The 21,185-nt window shown below is 55.3% G+C and overlaps 3 protein-coding genes across 3 annotated transcripts; 2 read left to right on the plus strand and 1 right to left on the minus strand.

The window, feature by feature from the left end:
• Positions 1-6,102: 6,102 nt before the first annotated feature.
• COCSUDRAFT_17988 (TPR-like protein) lies at positions 6,103-9,747 on the plus strand (the record flags this gene model as incomplete). Its single annotated transcript, XM_005645630.1, has 7 exons — positions 6,103-6,282; positions 6,600-6,880; positions 7,160-7,433; positions 7,673-7,842; positions 8,177-8,326; positions 8,708-8,918; positions 9,562-9,747. Coding segments are annotated over 7 exons (1,452 nt in total), but the record flags the coding sequence as incomplete, so codon positions are not given.
• A 5,993-nt stretch (positions 9,748-15,740) lies between these two features.
• On the plus strand, positions 15,741-17,223 carry COCSUDRAFT_57061 (hypothetical protein; the record flags this gene model as incomplete). The annotated part of the gene is made up of 4 exons (XM_005645631.1): positions 15,741-15,759; positions 16,432-16,570; positions 16,745-16,931; positions 17,131-17,223. The coding sequence occupies 4 exons, from the start codon at positions 15,741-15,743 to the stop codon at positions 17,221-17,223; spliced, it is 438 nt and encodes a 145-aa protein (XP_005645688.1).
• Positions 17,224-17,449: 226 nt separating this feature from the next.
• Positions 17,450-20,652, minus strand: COCSUDRAFT_17970 (cysteine proteinase; the record flags this gene model as incomplete). The annotated part of the gene is made up of 9 exons (XM_005645632.1): positions 17,450-17,679; positions 17,955-18,174; positions 18,451-18,618; positions 18,874-19,044; positions 19,360-19,494; positions 19,656-19,775; positions 19,990-20,160; positions 20,293-20,382; positions 20,503-20,652. 9 exons carry the CDS (start codon positions 20,650-20,652, stop codon positions 17,450-17,452), a joined length of 1,455 nt encoding a protein of 484 aa, XP_005645689.1.
• Positions 20,653-21,185: the final 533 nt, after the last annotated feature.

Genomic DNA, 21,185 nt, shown 5'->3' on the forward strand with positions numbered 1-21,185 from the left:
ACACAACGCGTTTTCAAGCTGATCCTGGTTCTGAACTTGGAAAAAAACAGTATTGCACTGTATCTCTGTTGCGTCAACTCACCAAAATGTACTGCTTGCAGGGATCTGGACGGAATTTGTTCTTATTAAGGGCCCTGGATGCCCACAGGCCCTCCCTCACGCAGTGAGGGCAGTCACCTGGCATGGTGATCCCCGGCAACCAGCCCGAAGCCACCGATGAGCTCAGCGATCGCATCCCAAATGCGGCTGATGCCGGTGCGCAGGCTGTGCTGTCATTTCCTGCCCAACAGCTTGCTGCACCTGTTCTTCTCATGCAGCTGAGCAAGATGTGCATGCCTGCGCATGCATGATACTGGTGATGTGCTGCTTTTGCTCCTGCTTGCACTCACTGCCTTGCTTGGGTGTGCACATGCAGACGGTGACAATGAAGAGCTTTACGAATTCTTCCCTGACCATTCCGTGGAGAGCCTGTGCAACCTGTTTGAGCGCATGGGTGGTGGTCAGGAAGGAGACAGTGCACCCAAAGCACTCATAACTGTCACCCAGCTTGCACAGAGCCAATCTGCTAAGCTGTCTGCCAAGGTGAGCTTTGCCTTTTCTCTGGCAAGTCTGGCATCACATGCATTACTTGGTTCTGTCTCGGACGTTAGGGGTCCGGCATGAGTTCCTGGATCCTGGGCAAGAAGGTCAAGCAATAGAGGGGCCCACTGACACGCTGCTTGCTGCTCGTGCCCTCCATAGTCAGCAGGTCAAGGCTGGCTGCTGAGGGTCCATTTCATTGACATGTCGCATGTTGGTACTGGCAGGGGCTGTTCAGTACGGCGATGGAATTGTTGCGTGCGGAATTTCGCCTGGGGATGCTACCGATTTTGGATGTCCTGATGCGCGAAATTGCCGAGCGGGAGGTTTACATCAAGGCTCACGGCCACCTTGAACCGCCGGGACGCAACGACCATAAGTGGCTGTGTTTAGCGCATTTGTGCGAGGTGGCCGCAGCGTGCGCGAATGCTCGATATCACCCGGGCGAGGAGCTGCTGCAATCCGTGTGTACTGCGGCCCTTCCACACGCGTCGCACCTCTCTACAGAGGCACGCCACCCACAACCGCTGAAATTGCTTTGTCTTGAATTGTGCGGCTACGAAGACTGCGTCGGGGATACCACTGTGAGCACGGATTATGTTAATGTCTTGAGGTGATGCAAAGAGGTGTGCTGACGGAGTCGCGTAGATCAGGGAACCTCCTGTGCGATGGAGGCATGCCAATTGAATGATAATAAGGGGCAACAATGCTGAGGCTGGTGTGTGGGGTGTTCTGTGCAGTCTCTGGTCCAGACCGCGTGGTCCATGGCAAGGCTGGGCTACGAGGCAGCTGTGCCCTTGATAAGGAGTCTCATGTTGCGCGCCAGCAGCACGGTAGAGCAGGTGCATATCTGCGGCCATCTTTGAGGCACTGAGATCACAACAGTGACACGAACCCGTCGTTTCAGCACCCTTATAATATCACATGGCTGAGAGCAGGACTGAGATGGAAGTGTGTGGAAGAGGTAGTTTGCTCGCGGCAGTTCCGACAGTAGCGTTTAGCAGCAGCGGTGTGGTGACAGGGCAAGAAGGGCTCCGGTACAAGAAAGATTGGAGAATAGCAGCCTTGGGAGTACAAAGACTGGAAGGGTTAGCATAGAAAGGCACTTTTCGCTTAGAGAGTTACGGCGTGCTGCGCAGTTGACGCCCATGGACAGGGCGCAGCTGTTCTGGGCGGCAGTAGTGCTCGATGTGGTGACCCCGTCTATGCTGGAGGACTTGGGCCATCTGCTGGAGGGGCTGCAGAGCCAGGATTTCGGCAGCGACTGGCAGGCCCGGCTGTTCCAGGCCCACATGGCCCTCGAGCGGGATGGGAGGTACAGACAAGCGTGGCAGCAGAAAGGTATTTTGGCGCTGCTGCCGGGGGAGCTCCTGGCGCAAGCTGAGGCTGCCTGGCGCTGCGCTCTTGCGGACACCGCCGAGACGCAGGTGCGTGGTACTGTGGATTTCATTATAAACCCGCACCTCCGTCGGTGCAGGAAACTTTTCAAAGCAACTTTCAGGGGTCTGCCTGACTCCAAAAATACCGAGGTCATGCTCCAATGGATTGGGCTTGTCGAGAGCTTTCCGAATCTCATCTCAAAAATTATCGTAAAGTTCATATTTTAGGAGATATGGTCTTATTGGTCCACCCTTTTTACCAAATCTAATTATATATTGCGGGTTTCAGAATGAGTACTACGGTATAGCAACCCCGCAACTTGCACATTGTCACGTCCCTTCGCATGCAAGGGCACCCTTTTCCAAGCTCCAAGAGCCACAAGTGCTTGCAAAGAGCAGGGCGTGCCAGATATGGAGATGTGTCTTGCCATCCAGCGGCGGCCGAGACCAAGCAGATGCGCTCTGCGGAAGGCAAATGCGCTCATTACTGGGAGCAGAAACACTCACAGAATGGTTGCATCCATCACCTCGAGAGGCATTCGACCCACCGCATCGATTTGAAGGCGTTCTCTCTTTGTATGATTGATGGCTGCAGTCTGGTTATTGGTGGGCATCTGTTAAAATTCCGGTTGTGGCTATTTTGCAGGCACAGCAAGAGGCCAGCGCAGCGCTGACAGAGCTGGGCCTCAGCCATGCAGCAGCCGTAGTCACAGAAGGCGGCCTCCTGAAGCCGGATGTAATCGTCATGACCCCCTCTGGCCGCGTTGCGCTCACCCTTGAGCAGCCCTCCGCATTCTCCATAAACACCCCTTACCGCCCTCTGGGAGATGCCATCTTGAATAGGCGCCTGCTCGAACTCAACGGCTGGAAGGCAAGCGCAGCCCCTTTTGTTTTTGTGACACACTTCCACACTGCTTGGGGTGGTTGACATGCACTTTTAATTGCGCATTGTTGCAACCTGCGAATGGCTTATGACTCATGGCTCCAATGTGTCCTGTCACTTGCGCACTGTTGCACCCTGCTCTGCAGACATCCATGTTGCAAGGCAAACAGTGGGTCTGGCTGCTCGCCGCTTCTCTTGGTCATTGGATTTGCATGGAGCATGCAGTGATGATTTTTGGGTGTGGCACAGGTGGTGAGCATTCCCTTCTACCAGTGGCAAAATCTTGGGACGCTGGAGGCCCGAGTGGCTCACCTGCGCGAACTCCTCCTTCCTGCATCAGCGGGTCCCCCACCAAGGGCACCTGTCTCTGACAGAAGCGCATCCGCCACGGTGACACGCGGTGATGCCTCCCTCCTCCATCAGCACTAGCAATGCAGTTGTCAGCTTTCATGCACTGGCTTGTGATGGCCCGTAGCGCCTTGTTGGTTCACAGGTGTATCAAGCCATCACATGCCATGATCTTACGTATGAATATTGTAATTCTGGTTTACTTCATGCATAATGTTTTTGATTACTGGCTGGTATTATCACATAGTGCAGAAGTCGTGCGATTTTTCTGAGGTTGCTTGCCGTTATGATGTGTGCAGAGGCGCTAAGGGGCATGCAGAGCGGAGGAGCAGCAGAAGCCTTGCGGTCTGATCCCGGGTTGCCGGCCGCGCGCCAGCGCAGCCTGTCCTCGACCAACCTGGGCTTGCTGGGGGCCGCGTCCCCCGGCGGCGAAGCCCCCACCACCTGGGGTCATTCAGCACCCCCCCTGGCCGGGGGGACCCTTGGCCGGCAGTGGTCCCTGGACAATGCCGCACTCCGTCAGACCCACACCCCCACCCTTGTGAGCCAGCTGCTTGCCGCACAGCAGGTCAGCACCCTCTCTAGAAGCTCCCGCTTCTGACATGTATTGTAGATTAATTTCCATTGGGGGTCCAATGAAACTCCATTGATGGAGAAGTGTCGCCCTCGACTGTCAAGATGTGCCAGGGTAGCATGGGTAAAAAGGATTGATGTCGAGGTGGGTGCGTCACAGGCTGCAGACGGGCCTTGTGGCTCACCAGTCGGGTTGCAGGGTCATCTGATGTTCTGCATTTTTTATAATTTTCCTCTTGTGTGCAGGGCCCCAACCCCTTCAGCAGGCAGGCCGGTGCAGCAGAGCAGCAGCTGCTGCAGCAACAGGAGAACGTCCGCGCAGGGCACCTGTCGGACCCGGGCGGTTTGCGGCCGTCGCAGGCGGCGGCGCAGCTTCCGAGCAGCTTCCTGCCGCGGCCGCCCAGTATGCACCCCACCTACAGCGCGGGCGGCGGCAGCTCCAACCCATCCGACGTGTCCACCACGCTCACCACGCTGTCCAGCGAAGGCTCCCGCACCGCGCCGCCGCCTTGGCATGCTCGCCACGCCTCTGACACCCTTACCACCACCAGCGGTGAGAGCGCGCGCACCACCGAGCCGCTGCCTTGGAGTGCCGGTGATGCCGGGGGCTTTGGCAGTGGTGGCAGCGGTGGAGCGGTTGGGGACTTCGGCAGGTCCGCTGAGGGTGTAGTAGCGCATCTGCGAAGAGGCGACTCGGGAATCTCGCAAGGCGCCTTGCAGCAGGCTGCAGCCGGGTCGGATGTGCTGCCGGAGGGCAGGAATTTGACCGTGCCGGAGCTCGCCGCCAGGCAGGGCCCATCCTCTCTTTCTTTAGCTGCCCCGTGCATATTGTTTTCCACAAAAGGCTATGAGCCTTTAAGATTTAGAAAGGCTGTTTGATCATCACGCATGGTCATTGTGAAGATAATCTGCAGATGGCCCTGTTGATAAACATAACTAAATTGTCATGTGATGTACTGCGCAGGCTTGCGGCGCTGAGCAGGGGCGAGGGGCCGGGAATGGCGCACTCATTGGCCGTGTCCATGTCGATCTCCCAGCCCAGCGATACGCAGTACCCCGAGATGTCACCGCATCCCGCCGAAGCCGCCGCGGCGCTGCGGCTGCCGCAGGCCGGGATGCACCCCCCGCTGCATGGGGTCCCCCCGGGCCTGGAAGAGCAGCTGCTGGCCACAGGGGTGTACGTGGGTGTGGGGGATCCCCATGCGTTGATGAGGGCCCCGCCGCCGATCATCTCCCCGGCCGGGGGGCCCGGCGCGATGCCGCTGAGCGCGCAGCAGCATGCGGCGCTGAGTCAGATCCTGACGCCCGGCTCGAGGGGCACCAGCCTGGGCTCTCTGGGGCCGCACGATAGCGCCACAGACCTGCGCCAGCTCTGGCAGGCCGTTGCTGGGCTCGATCCGGGACAGCCTCCCAGCCAGCTCCCACAGGCACGCCTCTGTCCATGCACTCTCATCATCTGTTCATGACACCATTTTGACCCCCTACGTTCTCCTGAGAGACATGCAGGACATTCACAGCGACTATCAAGCAGCCCGCAATGGTTTTTGCAAGCTTTAGAGTATGTGTGCAGCAGCAAGAGTACATTTCATTCCCTGTCGGGGAGGTCTCTGGATGAGAGCTTATAAAGTTTACCGAGGCTTTCTCTTCTTGTGCAGGAGGCGGCGAATCCGGCGGAGCTGAAGCGCATCATAGAGGGTCTGCCCCTGGAGACGAGCGCCGTGGCGGCTGTGGAATGGCGCCTTGGCCAGCTGGACCCCCCGCAGTTTGCTGCGCTCCTCACCGAGCTAGCACGCGACAACCATGCCTTCAGGTGTGTGGGTCGCATGTTGTTCTCCTGGGCCTCACACTTGCTTTCCCTACACACCAGATAAAAGGGGCATTGCGCACTTGGACTCGGTGACAAGGATGAGAAGTGGAAGACTCAGTGTGCAGCTCCACTACCATCTGGTGCGCAGGAAGTGCCGCAGCTTTACTTGCTTCCACATTGCTTAGGTCCTGCCTGCACAAGATGCGCTAGCCATGTGCTGCATGGACGTACTAGACATAAATCCTCCTAGTGTACTGTAATACGTTAGTGTCTCAGGTAGCTATGCCGATGTCTCGAGGACGGGACGGATGCTACACACCACATGTTATGCAGCACTTCCACAGCCCTTGGTACATCGGCAGAGCTGCCAGGACGGGGGCCTGGTCTTGCCATGCCTGCCACTCTTGGATCTTTGGATCTTACGCAGACAGGATCAGGGGGATATCACCTCACCTTCAATTGGCCAGGGCGCCCACAACTTTCACATGGGTGTAAATTCACGCTTGTAGTAGACTCACACGGCGTGTGTGTCCAGGGCGTGGCAGCTGTTTGACTGGGTGCGAGCGCTGCCGGAGGGCCACGCGCTGCGGCGGCTGTGCGACGCTGACACGTACACCACCATGATCACGCTCTGTGGCCCCTGGCAGCAGCTGCGCCGTGCACTCCAGCTCGTCGCTGAGATGCGCGCGCGCTCCCTCGAATGCGGTGCCCAGGTTTGAACACTTCCCTTTCATCCATCGCAACCACCTGCATGCATGCTGTCAAGTGGGTTATTTTATAGTTTCAAGATTTAGCAGCAATATGACTAGTCAGTCATAAGTTCCGCTGTGTTGAGCAATGCATGCTGAGGCTTCGGCCCCTTTCCACCGGAGCAATTTCACGCTAGGCAGGACTCCTCGCTTTCTGCGGCTTTTCCCTTTCTCCTCCCAGGCAGGAGATGGGCATTGGGAAGACTTCATTGCATCTATAAATTGCTTGAAATGGCGCTGCACCTGCCAGGTAATTGACATATTTGACGGTGTTAAAACAGGCGTATAGCGCGCTGCTGCATGCGGCGGTGAAGTGCGGGGAGACAGATCTGGCGGTGGACATTTACGGACAGATGGGGAGGGAGGGAATGCCGCGCGACCGCTCCATCTTCGTGGCGCTCATCGAGATGTTTGTCAAGCTCGGCCGCGTCCCAGACGCACTCTCAGCGCTGGCCGATCTGCATGCGCTGGGCGAGCCCCCCGACACCCACCTCTACAATCTCGTCCTCGTCGCCGCCACCAAAATGGGTCCCCCGCGCTTTGCGCTCACGGTATACCACAGGTGTGTTACGCCCCCGAGCTGCTCCTCTCTCTTGTTAGCATGGGCAAGGTATGGCTCTCATTTGGGCGGTTGCATTTGTCACCTTGAATCCGGATTGACAACATCAAGAGGGCTGGACAGCCAGCCAGCAATCTGAGTATTAAGTAGGCATCTTGACGTGCTCCTGGATACAATTTCATAACCAGCAAGGCTCCCTTGCGTAATCACAAACTATGTGCCCCGCAATAGAGCCTCCTTGGTCCCTGCATGCACCGCTGATCCTTGTGGCTTTACATGCAGGATGGTGACGGACGGCGCGCAGCCCAACACGAAGACGTTCACGGCGCTGATCGGCTCCTTTGGGAAGCCCGGCAGCGTGGCAGCAGCGCTGGAGGTGATTGAGCAGCTGCTCAGCCACGAGCCAGGCGGCGTGGGGTCGGCCGCCACCTACGCGGCGCTGATGGCCGCCTGCGAGAAGGCCGGGCAGGGCGACCTTGCACTCGCTCTCTTCGAAAAGATGGCCGCGCAGGCACGCCCCTACATGCGTGCTTTTGGGCTTCATGACCAGCCAGCCGTTCTTGCAAAAGTTGTGTGTACATTCTGTGGCAACAGTAGAGCTGTTGCTGCTCTTGAGACTGCTGCCCGGCTGGTTGTACTGGGGTGCGAGAGGCGGGTAAATCATGAGCCCAGGTGCATGTAATTTGGCTCTTCAGAGATCCTAATGGATGAAGGGGAGAGATAAAGACAGAGCAAGATGATGCACAGTCACTCGTCTGGGAGGTGACTGGCTTGATGTTAATTGGTGCGGTGCAGAATGTGCGGGCGGATGTGGGGATCTTCAACAGCATGATTGCGGCGTGCGCGCATGGGGGTGAGTACGCGAAGGCGCGCCACATGTTTGCAAGCATGGCCGAGGCCGGCTGCGAGCCGGACGCCGTCACCTACGCCAACCTCATCCGCGCCTTCAAGAAGGGTGGCCAGTGGTGCGCACCCTTCCACATACTGTTCTTTGCACATTTCCCAAGGGTCCTCCTCTTATTTTTTTTTTCACTACCCTTGAAACCAAGTTGCGTCTGATATACTGGTTTGTTGTCTAGCGCCCACTCTTTGGGCACTTCAGGCGCACCTACAAATGCCTTTGCATGGATTCTCTTGCCTTCCTTATTCCACCAGCCTCGTCCGATTGTGTGTTGGAGAGGCCGCAAGCTTCAGATAGATGAGCGCAACAAATTGGGCAGATCCTGGGGACTCCCAGTGGCATTTTCAGTCCTTAGCCCTGCATGACCTGCCTTGCTGATGTAAGCGTGTGCCATGCAGGTGCGCGGCGGTGGACACTTTTGAGGCAATGCTGCGGTCGGGTTCGCGGCCGCACGCTGCAGTCTACTCCTCCATCATCGACGTCCTGTGGCAGACCGGCATCCCCTGGGCCCAGGCCAAGGCCCTGCACCTCTTCAACTCCGCCGTCCAGTGGGCCCCTCTCCCACGTCACTCCCCTACTTGTTGCCTATATCGAATATTGTCAGCAGCTGCTGCAGCTCTACTGGCCCCGACGTTCCTCTGAAAAATTCATACATGGATGTCATTGAGTACTGGCTAAGTGGAACCCACACATCCACAGGTCTCATATGCAAATGCTGGATCTGTGCTGCACGGGTGCTCGAGTTCCTCTGAGGCAGCGGTACAAGGTCCTGGTTCATTGGAAGCCTAATCTATTCTCTGTGAAGGTTTTATTGTAGCAGATGCATTGTCATGGAGGATATGGAGTGCAGGACGGTTGACAGAGCAGTCTAGTAATTTTTCCATATGCAGGAGGTTTTGGCTATCTCAGAACTCACTTCATTGTTGCAGGAACGGGTCGCTGCCGGCTGCGGCAGAGAGCTGCAAGAAGGGGACATTGAAGCTGGACCTGCAGTCGCTGACGGTGGGCGTGGCAGTCGTGTCCATGGGCGCCTGGCTGCTGTCCGCGCGCGCGGCGCTGCTGCAGGACACTCCCACCTCCCTCGACGCAGCGCGCAAGCTCGCCGTCGTCAACGGCCTCGGCGAGCACAGCCGCGCCCAGGTGCGTGGCTTTGCTCTCATGTCTGCGTCCTTGCGTGCAATTTAATGCTTAAAAGACATGCAACGAGGCAGGGAAGGGGCCGGGCCCCGTGGGATGGAGCAGTGGCCTCTCGACGTGACTAGAGATCACGTCCTGCTCCATTTTGCGATCCCGGCCCTTGTCTGCCTTTTGACCTGTTGGTGGAATAGCGTGCGCGCTGCAAAACACAAAGCGTTGCTCTTCTGTCAGGGAACAAACCTGTGCCTTCGTCAATCTGGTATCTTCTGTAAAGGGAGGGGCCCGGCAGCTGGCAGTACTTCATGGCAATCCTAGTCTTGACCGGCACGTCTACTTCTGTTGTGGCTCTTGAGTCATATCTAATGAACATCTCCTGGCTCACTTTGCTGGCATTGCGGTTGCCTACAGTGTGTGGCTGTAAGAGCTGCGGCGGACTTTTGCTGTCGGCCAGGATCAGTATTGTCACGGCATAGCTGTCCTTGGGTGCTGTTTGGAGCTGTCTCTTGGAAGCTTGCTTGGTATCTTTTACCCTACCTCACCCACGTTTCTACAGAGCTCAGCAAGTTTGGGATCCATTGACAGCATGGAAGAATCCAACTGTGACAACCGTGAAGGAGAAATGATTAGGAATATGTACTCTTTACAGGGGCACAGCGCGGCGGTGAAGGAGGCGGTGAGTGCGAGCCTGCTGGGCTGCAAAGCGCCCTTCCGTCTGGTCCAGGACCATTCGCGTTCGGGCCGCCTGGAGGCCTCCACGCTCGCCCTGCGCAAGTGGCTCTTCTCTGACCAGTTCGACCGCTACCTCTCCCTCGTCCAGGTCATCCCCTCATAATTTCCTTACTTTGGTTGCAGCAACATTGCCACGCCCATCTGCAGAAAGCTGTGTGAGAGGTGAGGGAGCAAAGCCCTGCAATTATAGCCTCTCGTACTGGCGGGTTCTTTGTTAGTCAGGCCCTGTGGGCACAGGGCGCTCATCTGCATGCCAAAGAACTGCTCAATGTCTCTATCAAAAAAGAGTTCAAGGCAGAGTTCTGAGATTGTGGGTGATTGCTGCAGGCTGGCCCGGCGGAGATTGCGCCGGAGGCGCTGCAGCCGACAGCGGAGTACATGGCGCACGAGGAGGCTGAGAAGGCGCGCACCGCCGACCTGTGGGGGCGCGTCGTCGACTATGAGGCAATGCACCCCATCTCCCTCAAGGCACGCTCCAGCCCCTTCCCTGCTCTCTAATCACGTTCACGCCGGCATGATTGCTGTCCTTTGCTCTCTCCTGTGGCCGCGCTGCCCTGTAGGGCTGCAGTTGGCATGTCTTGGAAACGCATGCTGCTGACAAAGGGGGAATAGCGTCACACAAGACGTGCACTTCAAAGGAAGCTCGCGCAGAGTGCGTGCGTTTTGCTGGCTGAGAACTTGCACCGAGTGTGTGCTGTGGGGGCTGTCTTGTAAAGGATCACGGCACATGCGCGCAGGTGCTGCACGCGAATTCGGGGGCGTACCTGCAGCAGCGCAAGGGCCTGGTGGCGGCGGTGGTGCACTACGCGTCGGCGCTGCGCGTGCCGCAGGAGGTGGCGCACAGCGCGGTGACGCTGATGGACCGAGTCATGATGAGCGGCGTGCACATGACGGACCAGTTCCAGACGCTCTTCATCTGCTCCTGCCTGCGCCTGGCCGCCCTCCACGAAAACGCCGCGCTGCCCTCCGGCCTCGCCGTCTCCTCCCTCACCGACTTCCCCGGTGCGCTCCTGCCACTCGCTTCCTCTGCTGATCACCAGTCGGGGCTAATACTTATGACCTGTGTTACAGCCAGTATCTGCATTGCTTGGCTTGGAATTGGCAGTCCTGCCAGCACCGGCTGCTGCCACTGGGGCCTTGTATAGGGATCTCAGCTTCCTTATTAAAACAAAACTATAGTGCTCTATGGAAACGTTCGTCAAGGATTATATACCTGTAAAGAAGCACAAAGGGATTCAGAGTCCCTCTGTATGAGCAGCTCTGACTGGGGGGGGATGCAAACTGCAGAGACGGCGCTGGAGCGGATGGAGTCCAACATCAGCGCGGTGCTGCGCAACGACATGGAGTGCATCGCCGCGGTGCACTGCCTTAAGGTCTACTGCCAGCGCCTGGGCTGCGACCTGGCAGACGGAGACGCAGTGCGCCGAGCCGTCGGCTGCGCATTCGCGCTCGCCACCGAGGCGCTGGCCGACATGGCCGTCCTGCAGTTCCCTCCGTCCCTCACCGCCGCCGCCATCCTCGTCGCAGCACGCCGCGCGCAGGTTCGGTCCGATGTGTCTCTTCTTTGCTTGCCATTGTCTTTGTGAGTGGGAGGATTCATTCGTGGAGTGCCCCTTTCACATCTTTTATACCCATAGCAGAGTCTGGGGAGCATCTTGCGCAACTCAAGCCTCCTTTGTCGCAGGCCTGCGTTGTACTATTATAGTAAAACTTCAATCCACAGCGCAGCTTTGTTTTTGACTTGCAAGCCAGGCTCAACTGCGCCTGGGATGTGAGGCCACAATGCATGCTGCACGGCCGCAGCCGTGGCTGCAATGGCAGCGATCGGCAATAATATTACTTAGCACTGTATTCATATTCATCAACACTTCCGATTGGTGCACGCAGGGGTCGGTGCCGTTCTGGCCGTCGGTGCTGGCGCAGCTGACGGGATACACTGAGGCCAGCAGCCCGCCCTTCGCCTCCGCCATCGCGCACGCCGGCCGCCTCTGCTCCAAGCTGTACACCTCCGTGGATCCGGCCATGGCCGCCTACCACCCATGAGTGCAGCGCAGCTGCAAAGCAAGCAGAGCGTGCTTTGCGGCATGATGGTGGGAGAGACATGGCATGGAGAAAGAAAGACACCATAGCTTTCCACAGCAGATGCGTCATTGGGTGGTTTGCGGGGGTGGTTGGGCCAGGAAAGATGCTGGCTCGGACTGCCCCCTTTTGTTGGTGTGTGTGGCGGGGTATTGTTGTCGGTCAAATCCTAGGCGGGAGCCCCCAAAATGGACCTGTGCGCGGTCAGAGAAGTTGCCCTCCCATTTCCACTCGAATTGCTTTCACGATTCTCGACATTCTTTTCGCGGGCCGCCTCTGCCGGGCGCAAGCTAGGATTAGGGTTGACCCTTGGGGGAGGGGGCGGCGGCGCCCGTCACATGACGGGTCTGAGGCGCTGCCGCCCTGGGGACGCGCCCGCGAGACACAGCGAAGGCAACCTGAGATTACATGGCAGCACTGGCTGCGTTGCGAGATCGGGGCAGGCATGGCACGAACAGCGTGCTGTGTTCTTGGGCCTACAGAGCACCCACCGCCGCACTCGCGGCCCTGCATTTTGAGCGGGTGGCCCCCCGCTAATCAGGGGGGTCCTGTTATGTTTGGCTGTGCACGGAGCTCCCATCCGTGCGGCTTGCCTCCTCTTGTTTCGGTTTGTGGCACATGAGACGGCTAAGGCGATATTTTTGGTGCTCGGTGCACAGAATGGGAAGAGGCTGCGCTCGACCCGCGGCACACACACAAGATCATTGGGCGCGCTCCTTGCTTGCAGGACAGACCGAAAGACAGACGGCCACATATTTATGTTCAGGCCTCACGCGCCCTTGGCGACCTCTGCACAGGACTTTGGGGAGGGTGGGAGCAGAGTCTGAATGCTTGGCCCAGTTGCGAGGGCAATTGGTGGCTGAAGCTACCCGCCTGAGCAAAATTCTGACTCTTGGCCAACGGCGGTCTGTTAGGGTGACTCAGCCGCCGCCTGGGCAACACTGACGCATTTTTCTGGCCGGTCTGCTGGGCATTTACTGCGCCACAACTTGGGCGCATGGGGGACTTGGGGAACTATTGCAATCTGGGATCATATTGCTCTGACAAGCCAGCATCGCTGGGCACAGGCGGACAACTGGGATATACTACTAGTGTTGGTAGACATTGACGGTGTGCTGCTCAATTCCTGAGGGGCCTGGGCCTGCTGCAAACCAAAGCAGAGGCACTGGCCCCGCCTATCCTGCCCCTCCGGCGAGCTGCAGTGAACAGAGAGTCCTTCCTGCTCTAGGAGGAGGATGGGCAGATGGGTATGTGACGGTGCAGAGCGCGTGCGACAGATGACAGGTATTCAGTGCGTTTGCTGCCGCTGCTTTGAGCTTCTGACAACAAGTTATATTATTTGCACCGCGCGCGCGGCTGGCGCAGACCCCCCAGAGGAGATTTGTTGCATGGCAACGCCGGTTGCATCGAGTGTGCGCAGCCGGATTGCCTGACGTGGGGCTCTCGACTTAACCGGGCGGCCGCTTTGGCGCTACAGGAAGGCTCGCGCACTAAACGCAGCACTTGAAGAAACATAGCTTGAGGCTTGAGAAGATGGGCCCTGTTGTGCCAGCGCGGCCTCATTGCTGCACACTGTTGAATGTCCACACCAGGGCATGCCAGGTGTCAGCTCTGAGCATGCCGGCACATGGGCGTTCAGGAATGTGATGCCCGGCTGAGAGAGGTATTGCAGCAGTGAAAAATACTTTGCGGTGTGTATGACAGGGGACTGATTCCTGCATTCCTCGACCCTACAGTGGTTGATGTGTTTCATTGATTGGCAGCACGTGCTGAGTGACGTGCCGGCCTGCAAGAGCATCTGATGCTCGAGCAGGTTGGAAGTTCAGTGCACCTTTGAGGCGCACTGTAGAGCGTATGGTGAGACAGACATCATAACTGACCGCACTCTGTGCGGGAGGTGCCAGCTCTAGTTGAACGTGTGGGATCATGTCATGAGTGTTGCTCTTTTTTGTGGTGAAATCGCCAGGGGTGTGGGGAATAAAATTGGCTTGATAGTCACTGCCGGGCCATGTCTTGTGTCAGCGTGCGCATGTCGTCCATGTCCATGAAATTCTTCAATTGGAAGTTTGATCATTGACGTGTTATTTGTTACTGTGAATGCCTGGTTGCGGCAATCCCGACATGCAACACAATTGACTTTATGCTTACAACCCTTGGTGGTACGGTATATGCTTAATCCAGATATCTGAGTCTTGAACCTTGAACACCGCTTTTGATGAGCATTTGCACATCTTCACTGCCCCATGCATTCCAATCCCGAAACAGGCGCACCACTGCACTTTGAACTTCCATGTATCAATAATGATTGGCCGGTAAACACCCAAACTCAGGATTGCATGGGATGGCCACCAAGGCATAAATTTGAGCAATCGATATGCCCACAACTGGCTCGGAGCATGAAAATCTGCTTCGCTTGCCATAAATTGTGTCGATGATAGTAGATCATGGTCAAGTCTCTTTTCACTTGCAAGTCCCGCGCTTGGTATCCCAGGGACCAGCGCCCTGCATCAGGTGCTTGGCGACAACATGACTGCGAAATACCAGGGAACACCAGTCAGAACTGGCACAGATTCCACACCTTGAACACAATGCAGAATTGCACACACCATAATGTTCAGAGCCATGCAACTGGATGTCAGTGCCCTCGCAGACTTTGAGAGGAAGCTTGCCTGGTGACCCAAATCCTCCTGAATGGTGGCGGATGAAGCTGCCAGTTGGGGTGTTCAGGCTGTCCTCGCCAGGTGGCATATCTGCGACAGCCAGGGGTGTCATCAGCAAGCCAATCAATATTTGCCAATTTGTGAACTCCATTACATAAAGCACACAGCCTACATCATGAGGATCTATGGCGACAAGGATTCTTTGTTTCACAGAGCATGGCATGGCACGGTGAGGCTGTGACCATCGTGCGAACTCTCACCCAGAATGAGTGTTGCTGTAGACAGAGTCAGGTGCTTCTGCCTGAAGTCCTTGAAGCAACCTGCAGCAAAATTGGTCCCTCACTTCCAGTACTTTGACCCTCACTTGCATGCAAGGATCACAGCTGTAAGAGCTTTCAAACTCTTCCTGGCATGTCTGCATCTGCACTTGAGCTGATGTGCAAGGCAAGAAGAAAGAGCTCTCGTCATGGTGTGGTGGCTGAGTTCATGGCATTTCAGTCGACTGACCTGCAACCCTGTGCCAGTTCCCAAGCAGCTGACTGCACCAATTGCATTTACCATCACCGTTCTCCCACTGTCTCTGTGGCTCAGCGGGTTGCCCCGGTGCATCAGCATGCACACAACCTGCGACACATCCACTATACGTCGACCTTGATCCCCCTCTCATCCTTTAGGGGCATGCAAAAAGTTGTGCCACCGCAGTCTGCTCACCCTGATCCCAGGCATCTTCAGGCCTGCTGTGCTTGGCTGAGGTCGTGTCGGAGTCATCTTCACACCGCCGCCTCTTGCGTCTTGCATTACCCCAAAGAAGTGGCACTGTCTGGTATGGAGCATAGGAGCGCGGCTGCTTGGTCTCAATGGCGGCAGTGGTGCCAGCATCATAAAGGGTGGCCAATGGCTGTCTGGGTTGAGGAGAAGCTCCTGGTAAGGCTGGATACTTGTCCATCCCCTGATCGAAAAGCACATCAGCGTCGTTGCCTGACTCAATTGCTCAACGCCATATGGTGTACGAGATCGGGCACTCGTATGGTACCAGTAAACCGTTCATCTGCAGAACATCGACCGCGCATAGACCGGTAGGAAACGTGGAAAGACGGTGCACCTGTTGGTACAAGAAGGCAGAAATATCTCGTTCTAACTCCTTGCTTAGATCTATCTCCTCTGAAATGCTCAGAATGAGCTTCTTGTGCGCGGATGTATTTCTGAAATGGCTCTGTTTTGTCCTCTCTCCTTGAGACCGTGAGTACCCCTGCTGACTAGTCCAGGATCATGTCCGTATCAACAAAGTTATTCTAGTTTCTTTCCTTCAAGTCTGAGTCCGTGATTGTGATCAAAGAAACCTCAAGGAGAAGGCATCATGGCTGATGTGCGCCCAGGTACACCAGCCATACGGTGTTTTGTGATTTCATCTGTAAGAGAAATGTCTGCTGGAAAGGGTTTGAGTTTTCTTGGAGCCCAGAGATCGGTGAGATCAACGCTCCAGGATCTCAGCAGATCTGGCTGTCTTGAGGAGATTTCATGTTTCTGCTGGTTTCTACGGACTTACGTCCCAGAGCACAAACGTCAGAGATATGATTTTCACTGTCATGGCTTGGAAAGTATACTTCATTAGGCAGCAGAATCCATCATTCAGGTCTTTGTATGGGCGTAGTCATCGATCAGCTCTATTTAGTTGGCTTGAAGGGTGGAAAAATTGTCTTGGAGGACCTGATCCAGATAGATCTGTGGTCTCATCTGGCCTTGCCTCAGCGCACGAGAGCTTGAAAGTATCTGTGGATTAATAAAATCACTTTCACCTGGGCAGAATGCTCCAAACGTTTGGAAAGCATCAAATCTTATGCAGCCCAGAGGCATCCCTTCTGGTCAAGGCAAAGCATTTCCCTGCCGCATATCCTCAGGGCAGGGTCAGGAGACGCTTCAGGACTACCGTTGAAGCATCCTACAGCAGCGACTCCTCCTCGGGTCTGCACTCTAAGCATATCAGGCAGCGATTTTTATGCAAGCTACTCCGCTTATAGAGACAAATTCTTAAGTGGTCTGGTCTGCAGAGTCTAGCCGCAGCATACTGGAGGCTTTCTACTACGGCCGCGCTTTTGCAGAGACCCTCAATGCAAAAGTTGGAGCTGTTGTTGAAGATGTGCTGAGCGACATCGGCAAGCAGAGTGCAGAGAGCTCACAGGCCCTCAGGTGCTGCCCCACATTGATGTGCGGTTCTGTAGTGACCGGCCTGGGTGCTGCGACTGGTGCAAAGAGTCAGGGGTCAAGGGTCGTGTGCTGGCGTTGGAAACTTGTTGTGCATTGTGCGTTGTGCACATTACTTCCTGCTGCTGTGATGATGAGATAGGTCTGTTCTGATACCAGGGAGTTCCAGGAAGAGGTCGAAGAGAGGGCGCAGAGTGAGTTCTCTGAATTCTTGTCAGCGTCCAGCAATGGTGCAAGCTATCCGCCCAATGCAGCGCTTTCCAACACGACGGTGTACAGCAGCGATGGCCGCTTCAGTGCAGGCAATGGCCGCCAGCCTGTAGTGGCAGCATCTCCAGATTTGCAGGTTTGCAACTTAATCGCTTAAAGCCCCGTTAACTGTTTTTGGCTCCACTCCCGCTGTACAGCTTGCTTTCGCACAATAGGTCCTTGGATGCTTGTGCTCAGAGGAGGTGAATGTGCATTGGCTTGCAGGTGCCTGCGCTGTCGAGGATTTCTTGTGCACACATAGTGGTACTTTATTGAGCTTTGTTTATATATTGCAGGAAACAGTGGATGAGCTCAGAGCGGAGATGGCCTTGACACGGGCAGCGGTGCAGAGCTATAGAAACAAGCTCCAGCAGTATAATCCACAATGAATATCCGACCTGTGTCAGCTTCTGTACTGTCTCTTGGATGCGTGTGAGGCCTGTTGATAAGAAACAGAACAAATGTAACTTCTGAGAACACATTATTTCCTGGTGCTTCCCACGACACATGAGAGGAGTACAGAACTGACCATCACAAGAAAACACAGGACTTCAAACAAAGAAACATGCAGAAACTGATGACCGTTAACATGCTGAGCAGCTCATGAGCAGCCCCTCAGGCTGCTTTGGCAGGCAGCCGCTTGAGCTCATACACCTGCATGTATGTTTCTGACAGGACCACCATCTGGGACAGGATGTCGGTGACGCGCAGATCATCCACCTCATACCAAGCGTCCTCTGCCTTGCGGTGTACGTGCGCTCTGTATGTCCCCTCGCCTGCCTTCCCATCGTGCAAGATGTTGCACACCAGGTCGTATTTGGATGCCTCTGGCTCCCCAGTCTTTCCTGCACCCACGCCAGCACTGCATGTCTCAACTTCAACTCATGCAAATGCTAATATGCGTTGTTCCATCCAACTAAAGATCTCAATATTGTGCAAGGGCCATGCTTCTGCAGCCAGCTTCCTACAGTACTACAAAGTCTCAAATTATGCTCATTGTGCACAGATCCAAGAATGCATATCCAGGTTGAAGTTTTCGTGCAGCAGTGCTTGGAAGACACAAGGAAGATGACTTCATTGATACAAACGAAACAGAGAGGAGCCAGCAAGGTGAGCTGACCTTTGGGGACTGGGACAATGTCTCGAAGCTCCAGATTTCTGACTGGGAAGTTGACGATGGTGGGGTTCTTCTCCCAGAAGAAGTTGTTCTTGGTGAAGCGCTTCATGTGCAGCACCAGGTAGGTAGGCAGCCGCGTCAGCCGGTACCGCCTCCTCCCGGCCTTTATGTCATCGTGTATGCGCCCGCCGTCAAACTTTCGCAGCAGCTCAAAGATGGGCACCTGCGCACCCGACAGCCCAGTGTGAGTGCATGCACGATAGCTGCAGCGCTGCTGTATATATCTGCAGATTGGAATCCACACTGCTCAAGCCTTGACTCTTCCTTTGCTGTATTGATCCAGCATGCTCCAACCAAGAAGTCCCCTAAATGAAATATAGGCACCTGACCTTGCCTGTCAGGTGGTGCTATCAAGTGTGTTGAGAAGATTCATTATGACAGAGCATGCACAGGATGACTGCTGCTGCAGAAAAGAGAAGAGAAGAGTTGGGCCCCTAACCTGAGGGATGATGTTCTTTTCAAGGGCGTCCTTGTAGAGGGGCGCAGGCGGCAGATCGAGTGCGAGCATGAGGAAGGGAACGCGCTCCACCACATCCCTCACCTCCCCCGCCGCATTTGGCACCGCTGCCTTCCCCGTACCCGCCTCCACTGTGATCTCCAGCTCTCCCTGCAGCAGTCTCTTGGCTTTTCAGTATGATACACTGTTCAGTAATGTCGCTTGAATGTGCTCGGGCTGCACTAGTCTGTAGCCTCAAAGGCAGCCTCTCTTGGGTCATCAACTCACTTCTGGTGCTTTGCCATGTTCTTCTCCCTCTGAGGATCAAGAAGCTACTCTGCCACATTGTCCTCCCTCTGAGGATCAGTACAGTACATCCATTTGGCGCCTCCTTTGCATGGATGGGTCGGCGGCTGGGGTGCTGACCTGGAAGCAGCGCGAGATGATGGAGGCCTTTTTCCGCTTGCCGCCGGTGAGGTCGGCGTGCAGCATGTTGAGGAACCAGGAGAGGAAGTCCACGGGGTCGCTCTGCTTCTCTATTGTGAACTTCTTGGCGCTGGCCGTCATCACCGCCTGCATGAACTCGTGCGGGCTCACCTGCATCCCACAAACCACAACCCCTCAGCCTCCCTTCTGCTCTTCAGAAACATTCTTTCAGTTTGCTCCAAAAAACCTTCTTCAGTCTGCATGAGCAGGGCCACCGCCAAAGTGGCAAGAAATGCTTCACACTTTCAACTCCAAGGACTCCACATCTTCTACATAGGACAAATTCAATGGAACGACAGGTGCACGCATTCCCTCTTTCACGAGACCTGATGCACCTGATGTTTGTCTATTTTGCAACTTAGAAATGCTCTTCAAGGTGAAAGTTGGCGGCTGGTGGATGGCTTGCAGGTGGTCAGCTGTGCGCACCTGGCCCTTGAAGTTCCTGGGGTTGCAGGCCTTGCGCAGCAGCTCCCCAAAACGTTGCACCAGCTGAGATTTGCAGGACGCATAGTTCTCCGGCAGAAGGAAGAAGTTGCGCAGCGGCAGCACACGCAGCAGTGCCTGACAAAAACCAAAACATTCATCAATTGACTTCCATACAATCCAACGGTACTGTACAGTGTGAAATGGCCGATCATCACATTCGTCTTTCTCTGCAGGGATTATACGAAGTTCCTGTCCGAAGGGCATGCATGCAAGAAGACAGGCGGAAGGGCCCTGACCTGTACAATGACGTTGACGTAGTCATTGGCCTTCATGTTATTGAGGCCCACCAGGCCCGGCATGTACTCGCTGCCGTCCAGAGAGCGCACCCACCGGGCATCTGTGTCCAGACTAGCAATCTGCAGGACAAAAATCACTTTGTCACTTCCTTCTTTGTCAATAGCATATCCTGAAGTCTGCGCGCAACACTGTCAGCACAGGTATGCGTGCCAACCCAGGTACTTATGTAGTTTACTCTTGCGTTGCCACATCCTGGTGCCTGCTTATGCAACACAGGCAGCACGGGTGAGAATGACAAAACACATTTTGACAGCCTCCAGCTCGCTGCTGCACCTTCTCTGGTGTGAATGTGGGGTTCAGGACATAGCGAATGGCGTCCAGCGAGCGATCGTCCACTTCATATCCCTCGGGCAGGCAGTACACGCGCCCATCAGACAGCTTCATGAACATGTGGTGCCCTGTCTCCAGTGCATGCGTGAAGGCATGCGTCTGCTGCCCTCGACCCTGCGATGACAGGTGAAGCAATGAGTACCCAGTCATTGCCATCTAATAGAACGGGGAGACAGATTAAACGTGCCTGACACCACACAAGTTGGTCTGCATGAGGTGAGAGAGGTAGGGGGGGCCTGTCCAAACCTGGAAGTACTTGCCGCAAACCAGGCAGGCATACACATTGACCGGACTGAGAGACACCGAGCAGCACTTCTCAAAATCGAAGTCCAGGTTCTGCGCAGAAAGAGGTGTGATTAGTATGGAATAAAAAACGGTATGCAGAAGAAAGGGTCCTGTTGCATGTTCTTGGCAGCTTACTCAGAGCCCAAGGAAGGGATGAATTAGCTGTCTCACCTGTCTCGATACTGTGTCAAGGTAAGGGCACTCATGGCCCTTTCTCACTTGTGAGGCTCGCCGTAATGGCTGCACAGGTTCGTCCAAATCGCTGTCATCATCGCCTGCTGGCTGCACTTCCCGTCTAGATTGTTTGGACGTCTGATCCATGGTGGATGCTCCATTTTGATGCAACTCATCATCTTCAAGGTCATCACGTCCGCGCTTCATCAGAACTATTGCCCCTAGGAGGCCACTCTCACAAGCTGATTGTCCTGGATGTCCGACTGGCCGTCCCTCGACCCAGCTACAAAACGTTGCAAACTAATGACAGTGAATGTCCTGATTTTGAAGTTCAATGACCAGTTCTATCTTGACAGAAAGGAAATGTAAGAAGTCACAAAAATTTTCTGTCAACCCAAAGTAAGGGAAGTCACAGAGGGGAGAACTTTGTTCTGGACGGAAGCTACAATGTACACTCTATCTTATGGATTGAAGATTACAGAATGTATAAGGATCAATGGAATAGGCGTATAAGTTTTATGATCATGGCCAGCAGTCCAGTCATCCACAGGGATATGATTCGCCCTATGACAGTCATCAAGTTTCAAGTTTCAAGTTTCAATAACTTCCAGAGCATTGGGACATCTCTGGTATGATCAGTTAACATATTGACAGTGCAGTAAATTCGGACACAGTGTTGG

The sequence above is a fragment of the Coccomyxa subellipsoidea genome, assembly GCF_000258705.1.
Source record: "Coccomyxa subellipsoidea C-169, whole genome shotgun sequence".
In the NCBI taxonomy this organism is placed as follows: Eukaryota; Viridiplantae; Chlorophyta; class Trebouxiophyceae; family Coccomyxaceae; genus Coccomyxa; species Coccomyxa subellipsoidea.